Source organism: Hypanus sabinus, chromosome 2, assembly GCF_030144855.1.
Source record: "Hypanus sabinus isolate sHypSab1 chromosome 2, sHypSab1.hap1, whole genome shotgun sequence".
Classification (NCBI taxonomy): domain Eukaryota; kingdom Metazoa; phylum Chordata; class Chondrichthyes; order Myliobatiformes; family Dasyatidae; genus Hypanus; species Hypanus sabinus.
In genome coordinates, this window is record NC_082707.1 from 144,284,440 (window position 1) to 144,305,305 (window position 20,866).

At 39.0% G+C, this 20,866-nt stretch overlaps 1 protein-coding gene across 1 annotated transcript in view; it reads left to right on the forward strand.

The window, feature by feature from the left end:
- Nucleotides 1-20,866, forward strand: part of akap6 (A kinase (PRKA) anchor protein 6) — a 341,777-nt gene that overhangs the window by 49,305 nt on the left and 271,606 nt on the right. The window contains exons 2-3 of the mRNA XM_059987823.1: nt 7,641-7,892; nt 13,919-15,919. Coding sequence (XP_059843806.1) covers nt 7,641-7,892; nt 13,919-15,919 — 2,253 coding nt within the window. The remainder of the gene's footprint in view (nt 1-7,640; nt 7,893-13,918; nt 15,920-20,866) is intronic.

Below are 20,866 nucleotides of genomic sequence, written 5' to 3' on the forward strand. Positions count from 1 at the left end.
CAGACACTCTAAAGCATTTTAGTGCATCCTTTGGTCATGAATGGCACTAAATAATTGTAAGTTGCTTCTTCATCTCTGGCATACTTAAATTTAAGAGGATGCTGCTTTAACCTTAACATGCTAGAGACTGAAAGATATGGAATCAACTGAGTTTAAGTAGTTTTCCAAACGGTTACATCTGATAAACACTGAGGTTGGAGGAACAACACCTGATATTCTGTCTGGGTAGCCTCCAACCTAATGGCATGAAATTGATTTCTCAAACTTCCGTTAATGCCCCTCCTCTTCTTCTTACCCCATCACTTATCTATCTACCTACCTATTTATTCATCCAATTCTATTTATTTATTTATTTATTTATCTATTCATTCATATATCCATTTATTTATTTATTTATTTGTTTATTATTCTCCCTCCCCCCCCCCTTTTTTTTCTCTCTCTGTCCCTCTCACAATCACTCCTTGCCTGCTCTCCATCTCCCTCTGGTGCTCCCCTCCCTCTTTCTTTCTCCGTAGGCCTCCCATCCCATGATCCTTTCCCTTCTCCAGCTGTGTATCCCTTTTGCCAATCAACTTTCCAGCTCTTTACCATGTTTGTCATATTGTGTCAAGGCCTCTATTATTGTTAAAGTTGTTAAAAAAGCTCCATTTTGGGTACTAGCCTCCGTAGTATCCAAGACATCTTCAAGAAACGGTGTTTCGGAAAGGTGATTAAGGATCCCCATCACACAGGGCATGCCCTCTTCTCATCAGGAAGGAGGTACAGAAGCCTGAAGGCTCAGTGATTCAGGAAAGTTACTTCTCCTCTGCCATCCGATCCCAAATGGACATTGAACCCATGAACACTACCTCAATTTTTAATATTATTTCTGTTTTTGCACTATTTTAATCTAACAATTTAATACACACACACACACACACACACACTTACTTTAATTGACATAGTTATTTATTTTTTCTATATTATCATGTATTGCATTGTACTGCTGCCACTAAGTTAACAAATTTTGTGACACATGCCAGTGATAATAAACCTAATCCTGATTCTAATTATTGAGGCCCACAGAGCTGCCCAGATTTTATGTAGTGATATTCATTAGCATGTAATGCATATTTGCATGCCACCTCTGCTGAATGTAGTCATCCATCCACTTATGCAGAAAAAAGGCCTTTATCAGAAAATATGCAACATGATTCAGCATTGTTTAAAGGGAACCTGCCAAGGTCCTTAAGCTAAATATGTGTAGGTCCTTTTAAAATTATATACTTACTTCTCACAGTGAGTCTCCCATGAGCACTCCTGCATTTGATTAGAGCCATGAAGTCATATAACATGGAGGCAGGTCCGTAAGCCCAACTCATCCATGCTGACTCAGTGAGCTAGATCCATCTGCCTGTCCCAGGTTGCCCAGGGCCCTACCATTCATTGTATAAGTTCTACCCTTGTTTGATCTACCAAAATACAATACCTCACATTTATTTGGATTGAAACCTATTTGGTGGTACTCGATTCACATACTTAGTTGATTAGAATAACACCATAAATTCTCATAACCTTCCACACTATCCAAGGCCCATTCTGTTGGATTGCACATATAGAATCATTTTATAGTGGCGGTCTACACAAAGAACATCCAGAGGCGAGTTTAATATCATCAGCTGAATCTGCATATTCTTGCATGGAAAAATTTCTAGCCTTTGATTTTCTAGATAAAGCATGGTCATTTGAGAATATCTTAATGAGAAGTATTGATGACAAGAGGTGTGTGGATAGGAAAGTGGAAGGAAGGGAAGAAAACTAGATTTAAGAAATTATTTGAAAGCAAATATGGATATCTTTGTTGTTTCACCTTTGTGTAAAGTTAAAGTCTGAACTTACAGTCTGAATATTAAGTTTTCCCTGAGGTAATGTGACTTGAAAGAAGAAAAATGTACTTTAGCCTCTCAGGGTAATATGTGGTTAAGTATTAAAATGGAAGTAATCAATGTACTGGGAATTAAGAGCAGTCAACTAGACTATATGTTGCATCATTGGCTGTCTTGAGAAGACACATTAAATTCTTCACAGTATATACAAACCATCAGCATGGAATTTCCAGTAGTTGTTTAACACCTGCTTTACTAAGAGGTGAACTGGAACTTTCAGATACTTGAGTTATTTGAGTCATTGAGGTGTGTAGCACATAAAGGGGCTCTTTGACCCATCTGATCAATGCCGACCTATGCTAATCCCCTCTGTCCAATGTAGGCTCATATCTCTCTGTTTTTCTATCCAGATGTCTGTCCGAATGCCCTTTACACATAATAATTGCCTATCCCTTTATCACTTTCTGAAGCAGCTGATCCCATATAATCTCACCCTCTGTGTGAAAAACATGCCCCTCCGATCTCCTTTAAATTTCCCCCTCTCACTTAATAGTCCAAGAGAGAGGCAGCCACGGTATTGCAGAGCTGCAATGACATCTCAGCTATTGTACTCAGTGCTTCAGCCTATGAAGGCAAATGTGCCAAATACATTCTTCACTACCCTTTTGACCTGTGTCACCATTTTCAGGGTACTATGAACTTTCAACCATCTATACATTATACATCAACACCCCTGAGGTCCTTGCCATTTACCGTATGCATCTTGACAGTATTTGATGTCCTAAAATGTACATTCAGCGGCCACTTCATGAAGTATCTCCTGTACCTAATAAAGTGGCCACAGAATGTATGTTCATAGTCTTCTGCTGATGTAGCCCATCCACTTCAAGGTTCAATGTGTTGTTCATTCAGAGATGTTCTTCTGCATATCACTGTTGTAATGTGCGGTTGTTTGAGTTACTGTCACCTTCAACCATTTTGGCTATTCTCCTCTGACCTCTCTCATTATCATGGCATTTTTGCCCACAGAACAGCTGCTCACTGGAAGCTTTTTATCGCAACATCCTCTGTAAACTCCAGAGACCGTTGTGTGCGAAAACCCTATGAGATCAGCAGTTTCTGAGATACTCTAACACCAACAATCACTCAGGCACCAACAATCATTTCATGGTCAAAGTCATTAAATCATGTTTCTGTTCTATTCCAATGTTTGCTCTGGACAACAGGTGAATCTTTTGATCACGTCTGCATGCTTTTATGCACTGAGTTGCTGCCACATGATTGTCTGATCAGATATTTGCATTTATGAGCAGATATACAGGCGTCCACATAAAATTACCTCCTGCTTGTCTGAAGTAAATTTCATCTGATACCACTCTGTCCAACTTTCCAGATGATCTGTGTCCCTCTGTCTGAGATCACTTCAAGAACTATTTTCCTTTTGCACCATTTATTTATTTATTGTAATATAAGGTAAATTCTTAAGTCTGGCACTGCACTGCTGCTGCAAATTTCATGAATATGTCAATGATAATAAACTGATTCTGATCCTGTATCCTTTCATAGCTTTCTGTGCTAACTTCTATACCACTTTTTGTGTCATCAACAAACTTACTGATCATCCACTTAGATTCATATATATTCATATATATGACAAAGTTCCCAGTACTGATTCCCGCAGTACACCACTGCTTGCAGACTTTCAGTCAGAAAATAATCCTGAATCAATACCCATGGCCTACTATCACACAGTCAACTTTGGATCATTTAGCAACATACAGTATCTTGGATCTCATGTACTGTAACCTTTCTGGACCAGCTTACCACAAATAACTTTGTCAAAAGCCTTGTCAAAATCCAAGTCTACCATACTTTTGTAGTTCTCTTCAAAAATCACAAATCAGATTTGTGAGAAGGGATTTTCTCTGCACAAATCCATGTTGTTGCCCCCCCTCAGTCAGACCCTACTTTTCCAGGGCCCACCCCTCCGTGTACCTGTCCAAGGCTCATCTGTAGTGGGAAATGGACGTTCAGCATTTTGGGTCAGGACCCTTCGTCTGGACTGAGAATGGATCCAGAGTCCTGGATTTGGAATCCATGTCAACAAGTTGCGGGATGGGGGGCCTGAGGTCAGATGGCAGGTCCTGAAGACAGTGGCTCATAATAAGCTAATCTCGGGATCAAAACCCTGGGCATGGGGAGTCTGCAGGGCAAATTCTGAAGGTTGAAGCCCCTAGAATGGCAAATCTTGTGGCTGGAGGCCTGATATCTGAAAAGGCCTGATATCTGATATCTGATGAGGACCACATTCTGAAAATTGGAGGTGGCCTGCCTCGGGGGGGGGGGGGAGGAGGGGTGTATGTGTGTGTGTGTGTGTTGGTGGGGAAGGGGTTCCTTTGCTTGTTGAATGTTGGCTGAGTGTTGTTCTGCTGAACATCGTGGATGTTCAATTTTGGTGCCAGAATATGTGGCGATATTTGTGGGATGCCCTCCGCATATCCTCACATTATGTTAACATTATATTAGCTGTTAACACAAACAAAGCATTTCACACTATTTTTCGATGTACACATGATTAATAAACAAACCTAAATCTAAAAGTGAGATTATTAGAATATTTTTTCAATAATTTCCATAGCTCTGGTGTTAGAGGCTCAACTGTACCAACCTTTTTGAATAAGGGAAGAACGTTAGAAATCCGCCAGACTTCTGGTACCTCATCCATCACAGATGAAGGTGCAAAAATCTCTGTTGGAGCAGCAGCAATCTCCTCAATTACTTTGATAGCATACTGGGATAGATCCCATCAAGCCCTGGGGACTTATGCACCCAAATATACAGCAATTCCTTGAACACTTGCTCCTTTAAGGATGAGGTTTCAAGGTATTTGGAGAATAATGATACAATAAGTCAAAGGCAGCATTTGTTTCTGTAAAGGGAAATCTTGCCTGTCATATCTGTTTGAGTTTTTCAAGGAAGTAACAAACAGGGTGGACAAAGGAGAGGCAGTGTATGCCACCTATTTGGATTTTCAGAAGACATTTGATAAGGTGTTGCATGAGGCTGCTTAACAAGATAAAATCCTAAGGCATTACAAGAAAGATACTTGCATGGATAGAGTAATGGCTGACAGGCAGGAGGCAGCGAGTGGGAATAAAAGGGGCCTTTTCTGGTTGGCAGCCAGTGACTATTGGTGTTCCTCAGGGATCAGTATTTGGACCGCTACTTTTCACTTTGTTTGTCAGAGATTTGGATAATGAAATTGATGTCTTTGTGGCAAAGTTTGTGGATGATATGAAGGTAGGTGGAGGGGTAGGTAGTACTGAGGAAGCAATGCAATTGCAACAGATTTTAGACAAATTGGAAGAATGGACTAAAAAGTGGCAGATGGAATACAGTGTTGGGAAATGTATGATAATGCATTTTGGTAAAAGGAACAATGGTGCAGACTGTTATCTAAATGGTGAAAAGGTTCAAACATCAGAGGTGCAGAATCCTCGTGCAAGACTCCCAGAAGGTTAATTTACAGGTTGAGTCTGCAGAAAAGAAAACAAATGCAATGTTGGCATTTATTTCACAGGGAATAGGATATAAAAGCAAGGAGATAATGCCGAGCCTTTATAAGACACTAGTCAGGCCGCACAGAGTATTATCATTGGAGAGAGTCCAGAGGAGGTTCATGAGGATGATTCTGGGAATGAAGGGGTTAACGTACAAGGAGCATTTGGCAGTTTTGGGCCTGTACTCACTGGAATTTAGAAGAATGTGGGGGGATCTCATTGAAATCTACCGAATGTTGAAAAGTCTAGGTTGGGTGGAAGTGGAAAGGATATTTCCTATGGTGGAGGTATCCAGAACTAGAGGGCACAACCTCAAAATTGAGGAGTGACCCTTTAGAACAGAGAAACCTTTAGCCAGGGAGTAGAGAATCTGTGGAATGTTCTGCCACAGACTGTGGTGGAGGCCAAGTCCATGGGTATTTTAGGGCGGAAGTTGACAGTTTCCTGATTGGTCAGTGCATCAAAGGTTATACTGAGAAGGCAGGTGTATGGGGTTGAGTGGGATCTGGGATCAGCCATGATGGAATGGTGGAGTGGACTCGATGGGCTGAATGGACTAATTCTGCTCCAATGGCTTATGGTCTTATGTTCTTTCTGGCACAGATACATCTCTGCAAATACTGTATGTCTATGTATATGTAAAAGCCATTGTCTTGTGATCTTGGTATTTGGCATCTTTACATTTTCCACTTATAAGTGTACAAATCAAAGTTCTGTCATTTTGCAGAGTTGGAACAATCTTTTTTTATGCTGTGTGCCAGGAAACATTTCAGTCCTTTGTATAATGGATAACTTGGTGTCTAAGTATTCTATTAGGCTTTTGTACGCAACAATATCTGTCAAAGTCATGCCTATAATCACTTGCATGTGTTTGCATTTAACGAAGTTTCTTTAAAGTATATTTAATCTGAAGCCATTAAGTTGCACTGCAGCAGCCTCTGCAATGTCACCTGCAAAGATGCAGTTCATCCCTGTCATCTGTCTCCTGTATTTTTATCATTGGTAACTTCTATTTTTTTTAATTCAAGGAAGACAATTTGGAAAATGAGAAATATGTATCTATGAATTAATTTCTGGCTGGCAACAGCCAGCATTACATAGACTGATGGACGAGGCAGAGTAACAGTTTGGCACAGACCAGGTGGGCCACAGGGTCTGTTCTGTGCTGTTGTGATCTCTTACTCTATAACCTATTATCGTCAGCTTCTGAAATATAATTTTGTGCTACTGATCCAGAGTGAATTTCTAGGCAATAGTGTTCCTTATATTTGTGGAAAACAATCTTTTCATTGTTTTGAATTTAGAGTCATAGAGACATAGAGAAGTACAGCACAGAAAGGCCCTTGGGCCCATCTGTTCAATGCTATTTAAACTCTCATCAAGCAGCACTGGGACCATACCCTCCATACCCCTACCACCCGTGTGCCTACTCAAACTTCTCTTAAATGTTGAAATCGAGTTCACATGCACCATTTGTGCTGGCAGTTTGTTCCACATTCTCATGACCCTCTGAGTGAAGAAGCTTCCCCTCATTTTCCCCTTCAACTTTTCACCTTTCACCACAACCCATGACCTTTAGTCCCACTGAACCTCAGTGTAAAAAACCTGGTTGCATTTATCCTATCTATACCCCTCATAATTTTGAATACCTCTAACAAATCTCCTCTCAATCTTTTACATTCCAAGGAATAAAGTCCTAACCTATTCATGTAACTCAGGTTCCCAGCAACATTCTTGTAAATTTGCTCTGTACTCTTTGAACCTCATTTATATCTTCCCTAGTTAGAGGACTAAAACTGGACACGATACTCCAAATTAGTCCTCACCAATGTCTTACACAACTTCAACATGACCTCCCATCTCCTGTACTCAATAACTTGATTTATGAAAGCCAATGTGTGAAGAGCTTTCTTTACGACCCTATCACCCTGTGCATAATTTACTGTATATTCTTGGTATTTCTGAAATACAAAAGTCAAATAATATGAATGCTTCCTAGCTTTAGGTTTAAATCACTGAGCTGATGTTCACTCTAAACATTCAAAGTTGGTCAGAATGCCACATGACACTCCAAATAATTTGATGCACGGTATTGAATCAAAGTCAATGAAAGTGTTGTCTATGCAATGATCATGAACAGTAAGTGGATCCATGCAAAAAAATTTCATGATTAGGATAAATGATACTGTAACTTATTTTCTTTCCATCCCTGCAGGATATTTGTGAAGATATATCTGATCATGTGGAGCTCATCCATGCCCTGCTAGAGACGGAAATTTCACTGAAGCTTCTATCTTACTCAGTCAATATTCTGGTGGACATCCATACAGTTCAGCTTCTGTGGCATCAGCTGCGTGTTTCCGTCCTTGTACTCCGTGAAAGAATCTTACAGGGTCTTCAGGATTCGAACGGAAACTATACGAGGCAGACTGACATTCTTCAGGCTTTCAGTGAAGACAGAAAAGAGGTATTTTTTTGTGAGCATTCATTTATTTAATTCCAGTTTTATTCTAATTAGGAAGTTTTTACTTACTGTACTAGAGAAAGAGATTGAAGTTTTTGCTGTCAGTTTTACTTGAGATTTGAGTTATGGATATAATGAAATATGCAGCTAGAAAGTGTTTAGTATAAATCCGCAATAAACCAAATCATCACATCAAGGAGATGATATTGCAAACTATTTGTTGTGTTGAAATTTATAACACATTACCTATGCTTTAGAAGATCTTCAGAACACTATTTTTTCCAGCAGACATGTAACATCTTAACTTGAAAAATTAACTATTGGATTATTAATCAACAAAACATTAGGCAGCTTGCACAATAGGTGAATTACCTGACCCACTAATGGTAAAGGTGAATATTACTACTGATGACTCCTTCATTTTCTTGAGTGATGTTGGTGCAGCACTCATCCAGGCAAATTGAAAGTATTTCATTGTGTTCTTGACTTGTGCCATGCAGATGGTTTTGGCATGCCAGGAACTGAGTGATTCACAGTACCCAGGGGACTCAGTTTCCGGCCTACACTTGCAACCATTATACTTACATGGCTGGTCCAGAATGTTAATGGTGCAGGACCGGGCAATGAGACTGCTGAGGATGGAGGAACTAAGCAAGGAAATTTCATAACATTGCACTGCCTTGTTTTGATAGCAACAGATTTGCATTGCGCTACGAGTTACTGTTACTCAGTTAGCTTTGCATCACTTCAAAAGACAAAATATATGGTGGATACTGAAATTCTGAAATGCTCAGAAAATGTTGGAAATTTCAGCAAATTAAATATCATCTGTGGAGAGAGAAAAAGTCAATTAACCATCATCAAACTGAACCACTTGTTCATAACATTGTCTGACCTGTTTTGCATCTCCATCTCTTTTATAGCTTTTGTCAATCCAGCATTTTTTTTTTGTTTGTTACGTTTTTGCTTCACACTGCTGCAAGGCTATTTAGTGTTGAAGTTTATGACCTCCAGTAAGTATGCAGTATATAAATTTTCCATGAAATTACTTCTTGCTCACAGAAAGCTGAAAGACAAGATTACATCAGGGATACACAGAGGGAGGATGCCCATTTATGAGGAACTCTGCCCTGTGCCATCATTGCCCACCTATGCGCGTCCCTTAAGAGTCTACACAGTTTTATTTCCCTTGTAACCTGTTCTCAAGCAACTTCCGTTGTCACAGACTTGACTGTAAACTGCATCAGCACCTTGGTGTTACCAAATGACTGTTAAAGTAATTATTTTTGAAGATGTGTTGATTATAATCGTTACACAGTCATAGAGCACAAAATAGGCATTTTAACCCACTTTGTATATGCTGACCATTAAGCACCCTTCCGTACCAATCCACTACAATGCCATTATCTTTATACTTTGCTGTATCTTGGAAAAACTCAATCAAATTAATCAGTAGTATTGATTATTGAATAATTAGAAGTTTGCATAGATTCGGCATGTCCTCAGAAACGTTGACAAACTTCTATACATGCCAATGAAGAATATCTTAACTGGTTGCATCACAGCCTGATACAGTAATCCGACAACCATCAGGCTTGGACAACTTCATTTGCCACTACTCTGAACTAATTTTAAGACCTACGGACTCACTTTACAACTCGTGTCCTCAGTATTATTTTTATTTATAGTTGGTGTTCTTTTGCACATTGTTTGTTTGTCAGTCTTTGTTTATGCATAATTGTTCTTGAAATTGTATTGTACTATTGAAATTATCTATTGATGATAAATTGATTTTGAACTTCTGAACTTTGAAATTACTTATTAGCACACTCAATACGGAATCAAGCTGGGAAATTTTTCAATTGATTTTTAAAAATATTCTGCTGAAGATATATTCTGCTGAAAATCATGGAATAATATGATATTTATAGTGCAGAAAGAGAACATTTGCCATATCAGTGCCTAATCCTAATGGCCAGTGGATCACAATTCTTCCAAGTTAATTGAGATGTGAAGATGAGTGCTTCTGCTTCTATGAATGAAAAAAGCTTTCCTCATCTCCTCATCTTTTCACGAGTTATGTTATTTCCATCAAATTCTAACCACCACCCCCAACGTTCCCACCCCCCCCCCGAGTTCCCCAGCCAAGGGAATTAGTTCTCTTCTATTTACTCTTTTCAGACACCTCTTGACTAAAACACCTATTAAATCTTCTTTCTTGGCTTGTGATAAAAACAAAACTCCCCAAGTTATCCAATATTTGGACGTTGACAAACTTTTCCAGCCCTGACAACATCCTCATGAATTCCCTCCACACCCTCTGCAGTGCAAACACATTTTTCCTATCATGTGGTGACCATACCTGTACTTGAACTGTGGCCTAACTTATGTTCTATGCGATTCTAGCACAATCTCCCTGCAGGTATATTTAATACTTTGGCTAATAAGAAAAAGGATCCCGTGTGACATTTTAACAGTCATAACTGCTGGGCCTGCTAGATTTCAGTCTCCGTGGATATACAAGATCCATCAAGTCCTCTGCCCCATCCAATATCCTCCCATTTATTATATATTCTGTTCACTTTTGCACCATCCAGATAAATTAAACATATATTGAATTCATTTGCCGACTTCCTGCCCAACTGACCAGCACATCAATATCTTCCTGCAGTCTGAAGCTTTTCTTCTCTTGACCTTGTTTTTTTATATCATTTGCAAACTTTTCATCATGACCTTTACAGTTAAGACTAAATCATTAATATTTGTTACCAACAGCAAAGGACTGACTAAGTACTGAGAAATAGCTATGAATCAAATCCAGTGAATCAGTTTTTGAGAGGCATAAATTAGCAAGGAATCAATCCCCACAAAACACCACTGGCAACTTGTCTTTCATTAAATACAAAATTTATGCATGGCTTTCTCCCCACAGGTTTCTGCAAGTTTTCATTTCAATGCAGAAGATTGCACATATCCTTGAGGAAATATTATTGGGAATTTTTTCATGTTTAGGTCTGAGATTAGGTACAGGTTTGTTTGTCATCTGATGAGAAAGATGCAATTGCAGTAAAAAACGATGTGGGGAAATTTATGAGGCAGTTGCCTGATCTGCGAATTGCCTACCAGGTGCAGCATGTCCACTGTTTTGATGACTTCCTTAAGAAGTTTAATTGAATTTGAAGGAGAAGACTCAGTTTTCTGAAGAAAAATTATCCATTGGTTAAGTGACGTTCTCTGTATAAGTTATCAAGTATTACGGCTCTAATTATTTTGTTAAGCATTTTTCCCATTAAGGAAGTCAGGCTAATGGGACTAAACGTACTTAAGTACACTTAGAGGCCACTTTATTAAGTACAGGACTTACCTAATAAAGTGAGTGATTGTTTGTAGTCTTCTGGAGCTTATCCCATCCACTTCAAGTGTCGACATGTTTTGCATTCAGTGATGATCTGTTGCACATCGCTGTTGTAATGTGTGAGTATTTGAGTTATTGTCACCTTCTTGTCAGCTTGAACCAACTTGTCCATTCTCCTCTGACCTCTCTCATTGACAAGGATTCTTTTTCCAACAGAACTACTGCTCACTAGATTTTTTTTTGTTTTTTTGCAACATTCTCTGTCAATTTTAGTGCATGAAAATCCCAGGACATCAGCAGTTTCTGAGATACTCAAACCACCCCATCTGGCACCACCAATTATTCCATGGTCAAAGTCACTTAAGTCACATTTTTTCCCATTCTGATGTTTGGTCTGAACAATAACTGAACCTCTTGACCATGTCTGCATGCTTTTAAGCATTGAGTTGTTGTCACATGATTGTCTGATTAGATATTTACTTTAGTGAGCAGATATACAGGAGTACCAACTGAGTGCATATATTCCTTAATAGATATTTTTATTGTTTCTGTCATGAAATAACAGCTTCATATATTTTGTGACAATATATTTGAATCAGAATTATTATAATTGACTTACTGTATGTCATGAAATTTGTTGTTTTGGGTCAGCAGTACAGTGCAAGACATAAAAAATACTATAACTCACAAAATAAATAAATAACTAGATAGCTAGATAAATAAATAAATTTTGTGAAAGAGGAATAATGAGATGGTGTTCATGGGATCATGGACCATTCAGAAATTTGATGACAAGGGGAAGAAGACATATATAAGAATTAGGATGAAGAACTCAGGAAGGAAAAATAAATCACAAATTCAGCAATGGTTATCTTAAACTGAAAAGTGAAAGACATGAAGCACTGTGAATTTTAATACAGACATGAGGTATATGCGTTTTTCTCTTTTATCACTGTACTCTGTAAATCTTGCATCTTGTATAGCACACTCTGCAAAGAAAATCTACTGCTCATTATAAACATATACATCCAATCAGTGATGGTAAATTAGTTAAATATGTTACACACTTATATAAATCAGATAACTGATTGTAATTAATTTACTCAAAGCAGTTTAAGAAAGCCTGAGAGAGAAAAAAATACAGTAGCTGAAGAATGGAATACCCTAGATTTTGCTTGATTACAAATAAATGTCTTAATCTTTGTATAGATACACTTGGCAATGAGATTCAAAAGCATATGATTAAGATTGCAGAAGTTCGGTATCAAAATATGTGTTTTTCAATGAAGCTACTGCCATTAGTTCACTGCAGAGAAGATCTCACCTATGTGGTTGTGGTGAACTACATATACCTGTCTGGACATGCCCCCTGCTGACTGCTCCTGTGGCTCCTCCCACAGACCCCGGTATAAAGGTGATTGAGGCCTGAGCCCGGCCTCCCAGTCTCCAGGATGTAGTAGGGTGGTCAACCACTGCTTGTTCCTTCTTCCAGTCAATAAAAGCCGATATCTCGCCTTTACGTCTCAGAGAGAGTTATTGATGGTGCATCAGTGGTATTGGTTACTTTAAAAAGCAAGAGGAGAAAACCCTAGTGGGAAATCATTCCATTGAATGATTTTCCATGCTCCAGAGTCAGCTGCAGCCATGGTGATTTGAACCACTGGGACTCAATTAAATGCTTTCCAACTCATCCACACTGCTTCCAGGCACCTAAAGAATGACTTTTTAAAGATATTTCTTGTTCTGTAGGATTTCTGTGGCAAGGCCAGTATTTATTTACCTTGCCCTTGAGAAGTCAGGAATGAAACATTGAAATCAAACTAGGGGATCATCCTTGGTTCAATGGGGAGTGAGGAGAGCATTTGGGGAATACCACAACCACACCTAAAAGTGGAGTGTCAACCTCATGTAGTTGCAACACAGGATGCTATGTGTGCTGAACAGCATATAAAAAGCAATGTGGTCAACTAAGCTGTCCATTCTCAGCTGTGCCATATTCTCATAAATGGTGATGGATAACTCAGCAACTATTAGAGGTGGAGTTTTAAAGAACTTGAACGTTTGTGCTGCAGGCACAGTTGAAGCATTTCCGTTATGCTCAATGTTTTGCTTCCTGGTATGATGCCTCTGATAATTCCATTCTGTGATTGGCTGCTAGGATGACAGTGTGATATTACAGCTGCTTCATACAGGTGTCATCAAAGCAGAAGCTCCTTTTACAGACATTCCTGAAACCTTCTCAGGATCTTCCTTTGAGCACAGTAGCGAAGGCTGCTGTTCTGTCTCTGGCTGCAAATTCTCTTAACTTTGATGCTATCAAAGGTTAATTCTAGTTGGTATCATTAAACAGTAATAAATTGTGATCCAGGTCTTATTCATTTTGCTGAGGTGACAAAAACTTCACATTTTAAATATTTTCCTCATATTCCTAAGAGGGCATGGTGTAATTGAAAATGTAGTTGTCACATGATTTAGATACACCTTTATGGTCTGTGTTTGAGTGGCCGGATATCAGTTTTTAAATTCCTATTTATATGTTATGTGGTTTTCTACAACTTTTTAAGGCACCAAGCCTTCTCACTTTTTTTTCTGTTTTCATCGCACTCTGTGACTTAGATATAAAATCAAAGGGTACTGATTGTGCATTTGTTTACAGATTGTTCTGTGTTTACAGACCTGCCTGGACTCACTGACTGAAGTTGATGATGCAGGCCAGCTGACCATTAAATGTTCAAAAGACTATTTTTCTTTGGATTGTGGTATCACTGCCTTTGAACTATCTGACTATAGTCCAAGTGAAGACGTGCCCTGTGACTCAGAGGCCAACATGACTTCGAGTTCAACATCTAAGACTAAGTCGAAACCTTTTGGACCTTGGAACTCGGATCCGAAAAGAGGCATTGCAGAGTTGGATTTGATTTCTGTTGCAAATGATAATTCTACTCTGAATTGTGAGGAAGCAAATGCTGATGAACATCAGCTGACCATCACAGATCACCAAGCTCCAGGACAGGACAAGAACGATGCGGCAAACTCCAAAACATCACCTGTATCAAAAAATCATCTAGCTTTGTCGCAGACTCCACCTGCAGAGTGTACAACAATCCAAACTGGAATTAGTAAGAACTCCAAGATAATCTCAGAAAATATTGTAGATGATTTGGAGACAACGAGTGTTATCCAAATGCGTTCTTCCAGTGCAAATAGTATCCAGAGTGAAAATGCAACACCAAAAAGAACAATTAAAGATTGTTTCAACTATAATGAGGATTCCCCAACACAACCTTCCTTACCTAAGAGAGCTTTGTATCTAGATGAAATTTCTAAAGATGACCTGGAGGTTAGTTGCTGCAGAATTTTAGCTTCTGATCTCTCTCACAAAGCAGAAATAAGCAGGAGTACACCCACCCTTCTTGATCACCCAGACAGGTCCAAGCTTCGTCTGGATTTGCCTTCTTTCTACCCAAGTATTTCCAGTGCTGCTGTCAGTCACTCATATGATGAGTTAAACAAAGCAGGCGGCACAGAAAATGGATACCCGAGTTTGCATTTGCAATGTAATTTACGAAAGCCCCCTTTAAGCCCAAATAAAGTGCATGTCCAGCATCAAAGAAAGCCTTCACCAGTTAGTAAATCATGTGATCTTCATGATCTCAGGCAATCCAACAATATATCTGTGAGAAGGCCCAGACAACAATCCAGCAAACCTTTATCTCAAAATATCAGTTCTCCTGTGCACAAACAACAGAACGACATTTCTGTTTCATCCGATCAGACCTCCTTATATCAAAAGCAACCAGAAGACACATTTACAACAAAAAATTTCCAATCATGCTGTGCTCCATATATCAAAACTATAGCTGGTGAAAATAATAATATTTCAGAACCCCTGAATTCAGATACATTGACTGATAATTGCAAGGACAGTAATGAATCCGCTTGTGAGTCCTTCAGGTGTCAGAATCAGGAGATTGGGAAAACAATTAAAAATAAGTCACCCATGAGACAAAGTTTGTATGAAGCAGTACCCTCACAGTTCCCTCTTCAATCTTCAGATAGTGCAGTCAGGGCAGATTCTACTTGTTGTAGCCCTGCTTTATCTTTGCTACAACAGGAAACTCAGACAGAGAACACCTCAAATCAAAGTCAAATGGCTGAGAATGATAAACTTGACACTTGGTTTGGATCAAATGAGTATCTGGCTCTTCCATCCCACCTGAAAGAAACTGAAGTGTTGGCTTTAAAGCTGGAGAACTTGACAAAGCTGTTGTCACATTCACCTGAAGGTGAAGCACTTCAGAACATCGATGATTGGGAGCTTTCAGAAGCGAACTCAGTGACTGAGGTAAATCCATCAATTCCAGTTGGAAGGGAGAACAGAAAATGGGTGCCTGTAGCTGGAACTATTTCTCCAACTTCCTCAAGTGACATAGCTCCTTCCTTAGAGGACAGCATTGAATCAGGCCCGCTTAGCGACATCCTGTCAGATGATGAGCCATCGGTACCAGAAGCAAGTGCTAAGCACCACACTATACGCCAGCCCTCACAACATTGGTTAACAAAGATGCCAAAAAATGCCTTGAATGGTGCTTCTTCTAAAACAAGTCTAATTCAACAGCTGCAGGAAGATATTCAGCAGAAGCAGAATAACAGCATTGTGTGGGAAAAAATTGAGGTAAGGCAGTCATTTTACTTCTCAGATTAAGTACTTTCATCCCATTTGTTCTTGTGAACTTTTATGGGCTCTCTGTTGAATAAGTATTACTGCTGACAAATTATCTCTTTCATTTTTGACCCATTCATCTCTGTCATGCCATTTCTGGTTATGCAAAGTGCAATGCTCTTTCTATTGCTTTTATTGGAATAAGAAAACAAAAAAAACAGTGCCCTACAGTGTAACTTCATTTCATCTTTACAGGCTTTACTACTATTGTGCCAGCATCATTTTACACGAGAATTGTCAGTTCCATGTCAGTCTGTGCATGTGTCTGTTAGTGAGATAAGCCTAACCAAGTAAGAATATCAATAATTATTCTTCACCCGGCTGTTTTGGGCAGGATGTTAATGGATACTTTTTTTTTAACTTTTATTTAGCATATTATATCTTAATTTCTGATTTGAACACTGAAGGATTTCTAAAACACGTGTGCACAAAGCATTATGTAACAGTTTTGTATCACAAGTAGACTGTGATAATAAATTCTGCAGAATATCAATTTCTACTGCTGAAGGATGCATATGCTAGAGCTGCAGTGCACAGAAAACTTATGTTTTCAGCACCATCATGTGGCCTCAGCTGGCAAATGCACCTGATACAGAAGGTCTAATTTCTTTCAGGTTAATATTTACTAAACAAGTATTAAGAATTCCATTGTCATGTGGCTGTTATGTGCAGTTGAGTGAAAAATATATTTTTCCAAGGTTATGAAAAACAAGTCAGGGCAGATAACAGGTAACGTTTCTTTACCTAGTAGTTGACAAAAATGTGTACTAGGTGGTCAGGAAATGAGTTTACTGTCAAGGTTTCTTTAAGGAACAGCTGGATTTTGCTTAGGAAAACTGCAGGGCTGAAATCTGTTCGGGATATATAAAATAGGCTTAAGAGTTTTCTTATCCCTTTTCTTCTTGGTGACTGTCGTACAAAAATTAATGTTGAACCATGTTTCTACTTTTTAAATTTAATCCAAAAGAGAAAGTATTTTGCTGGAGATATATTTCTGAAGATATTATTCAGCTGATTGTCTTTCTGAAATGTGAGTTTAATTATTTTACATAAAATAAGTTCTTCATGTGAATAGTTTAAGTAGAATAAGTCCCAAGTAAATCCTCTAATCTTCATGTTGTTATAATAAATGAACTTAATGCTTCTGTGTCTCAGTGTAATGTGTACTTTTTTCAGCTTAATAGTTGAATAGTTAACGTTGGGGGAATTGGCCCAACAAAGAAATCGTATTCTTCATTCCAGTAATCTGCTGTGAAGAGAACACATATATCAGGCTCATTCCTGGAGTTTTGCCAAAGCCAATTAAATTGGTTTCAAAGAGGCATATCATTTCTCTCCGCTAGAAAGTCTCATTGCAATATCCTTAGACCTCAGCAAAAACTATTACTCTTATCCCATTATTGAAAAAGGGCAGCAGGTATAAGCCTGGAAACTACAAGCCAGTGAGCCATCAGTGGAAGGGAAGCCATTGGAGAAGGTTCTGGGGGACAGAATTTACGTCCATCTGGAAGATTAAAATTGATTGGGGGGATTAGCATGGCTTTGTGTAGGGGAGATCATGTCTCACAAATCTGATTGTGTTATTTGAGAGGGCAACAAAGAAATTAGATGTATAATGTTCATGTATAATATACTGTGAATGTATCACAGGCATAGAAATTATATAGGAAATTAAGAGAGAAGTGTGCAAAAACATGACAGTAGTGCAAAAAAAGATATAATTAGAGACCTATCCACTGTAGTGCAAAAAGTGATCAGTTATGGTTCATTGTTGAGGTTGGGTTAAGGTTGGTTCAAGAACCTGATTATTGCAGAAAACTAGCTGTTCCTGAACCTGGTGGTATGGGATTTCAGGCTTCTGTACCCTTGATGGATGGTAGCAATGAGAAGAAAGCATGGCCAGGATGGATAATTCATAATTCATGATTCAAGATTCAAGATTGTTTAATGCCATTTCCTGTAAGCAAGTATAATACTTCAGATACAATAGATGCCAGTTTCTTGAGGCAGTGCTTCCTGTTGATGCTGTCAATGATGGGGAGGGCTGTGTCTCTAATGGACTGGGCTGTGTCCACTACTCTCTGTAGCCTCTAGCATTCCAATATGTTGGAACTGCTGTCCCAGGCCATGATGCACCAAGTCAAGATATTTTCAACAGTACATCTGAGGAAGTTTGTTCCGAGTATTTGGTGACATGCCCAAAATCCTTAAGCTTTTAAAAAAAAGTCACTGGCATGGTTCCTCCATGATTGCTTCTATGAGTTGGGCCCGAGACAAGTCATCTGAGATGTTAACACCAGCAATTTGAAGCTGCTTAATCTCTCCACCTCTGACCCATTATTGAGAACTGGAGCACAGTCTCCTGACTTCCCTTTTCTGAAGTCAATAATTAGCTCACTGGTCTTGTGGATATTGTTGAAATTGTGGCATTGTGAACTTCGTCTCTCTCTTGTGTGTTGATTCATCAGCACCCATGATCCAGCCAAAAATATGGTGTTATCTGTGTATTTATAGATGATATTGAGTTAGTGCTTAGCCACAGGGAAGAGAAGAAGCTAAGCTTGTAGCCTTTTTGTGCTGCTGTGTTGTTACCAGTCTGTACTGATTGAGGTCTCCTGATAAGGAAATCAAGAATCCTGTTACAAGGAGAGGTACAGAGGCCAGGTCTTGGAACTTGCTGATAAATTTGGGAGTGATAAGCCTGAGCTGTAGCTGATGAAGACATAGCCTGATGCACACATTATGGTTGGCCAGATGATCCAGCACAGAGTGTGGAGCCAGAGTGTAGAACCTGAAAAGCCTGTTATTATGAATTTACATGTCTTCGGCAAATTGCAAGCTGGTACTGGGGGCCATAGAGACTTCTCAATACAAAAGAAGGCTATTCGTTTTGATATACACATGCCAGTGGAGAAATCCACCCACTGTAGGCCGTCCTTCCAGCATAGGATCCACAGGCATGTAGGACACAGCTCCTCACATAGATGAGGATTTTTGTTTAGAACCGTTGAGTGGATTACCAACCAAATGGATAACATCAGGATCAGGATAATGCCTATCATCTCTCTTCTAAGTGATGTGAAATTTACAAAGCAAAGACATAAAAGTACTATACATTACAAAATAATTAAATAGTGCAAAAAAGAGAATAACAATATAGTGGTCATGAGTTCATGGACTGTTCAGAATTCTGAGGATGGAGGGGAAATGTTGAAGTTGGATGGTGTGATTGGTTATGTTTCGTACTGCAGCCAGATTGAAAAGGACCTATATATTTAATATGGACGTTTCCTGGTAATGCTTGCTTATCAAATTGTGTATGAGAGTGTTTGTAATATCAATTTTCCCTTTGACAGGAAATCGGAAACAAATTAATTTGCTCTGTACAAAAGGAAGAATGTGCTTGTTCTTGAACTGCATGTAGTCATCTGCATGTTTTAAAAAGAAGATGAAGTTATCGAAAGCTTCACAGTGTGTGAAGTATGTGGGGAAGAAAGTAGATGGGTTTTGTATGTTCATTCTTGTTCAGTGCTCATTTATTGTAAAGAGAGAGGAACATACACTGCAAAGGCTATCCATTCTTCTCTGTGGCATTGGGAAGTTCTGTATGAGCTGGAAGGATCATTAATAGATTTTGTGCTTCAGGCTCAAGCATAATCAATAATTGATGCCTCTCCTGTTTACAAAGGTAAATTTCTTTCTTTTACTGTTACCCACAATATCCACAGTATATTGATTTTGGCAGTTTGCTAAGGAATACATAAAGGTCCCTCAAGCAACTGTCTGAAGTGTGACTTAACAGTACAGACAGAAAGAAAATGATTAATCAGTTTTTAAAAGTTTTGCAAAACTGATTGTTAATCATAACTCGAATCCTGCAATCTTTTGGATCTCGTCATATATCAGTTTAAAACATGCTCATTATCCAACATCCTGTTTGTTATACCATACTCAGCTTTGTTCCCACCACACGACACAAAAACCAACTCTGTGTCCATCATACCTTTCTGAACTTGACCAAAGACTTTCTTTGGCATGAGCAAACATGCTGTCCACCTGCAATGCTTTCTCTCTGTTTACCAATGCTTTGGGACTGCTCATTCTCACCTCTCTGATTGTCGCCTGAGCACTTTCACCAATCCTTGTGCTTTCTGCTCCTGTTCTGTCAATGGTGGAGCTCTCCCAGAATTTATTCTTTCACTCCTCTTCCTCTTCAGTTGCACTTCCCCTTGGAAGCAGAATCCCCACACAGGAGATAAGTTTCATGCACTACTTGATGTATCCTGGCTCTACCTCTTCAGCACCTCAATAAAGTCTGTCTGTCTGTCTGGACTCTGCTTCCATGCTGTCTGCCATCCAGTTTTGACAATTGAGATGGAGACAGCCACTCCCAGTCTCCTCTATTAACTTCTTTCTCCTCTCTAAATCTGATTTCTTTCTGCTGACACCCCCTCCTACAAACCTCCCTCATTTGCAATTGCTTCCTTATTCTTAATGACGCGAGCTGTCTTGGCAGTCATTTGCTCCACACTCCTATGAAGTCCCTGTAGTTGTTTCCTGCACACTGTAAAGACTTTGCGAAGAAGCTGTGGTGTATCTCACTTCTCATGTCAGAGAATGAGAGAAAACTGATAAAACAGAAGGAGGTCATTTACAGCAATGAGACCTTTTCTACTGTCATCATATATCATTTGTAATGTGGTAATCAGAAATATATCCTGGCTAGAGCCTCTGCAGTTTTCTCCCTTTTTTTGTTATCTTTTATTTCACCTTCTGATGTATAAAATGATAAGAAGCATAGAGTGGAGAGCCAGCACCTTTTTCCCAGGGTAGAAATGGTTAATATATGAGGGTATATATTTGGTGGAATGTATAGGGCAGATGTCAGAGTCAGTTTTT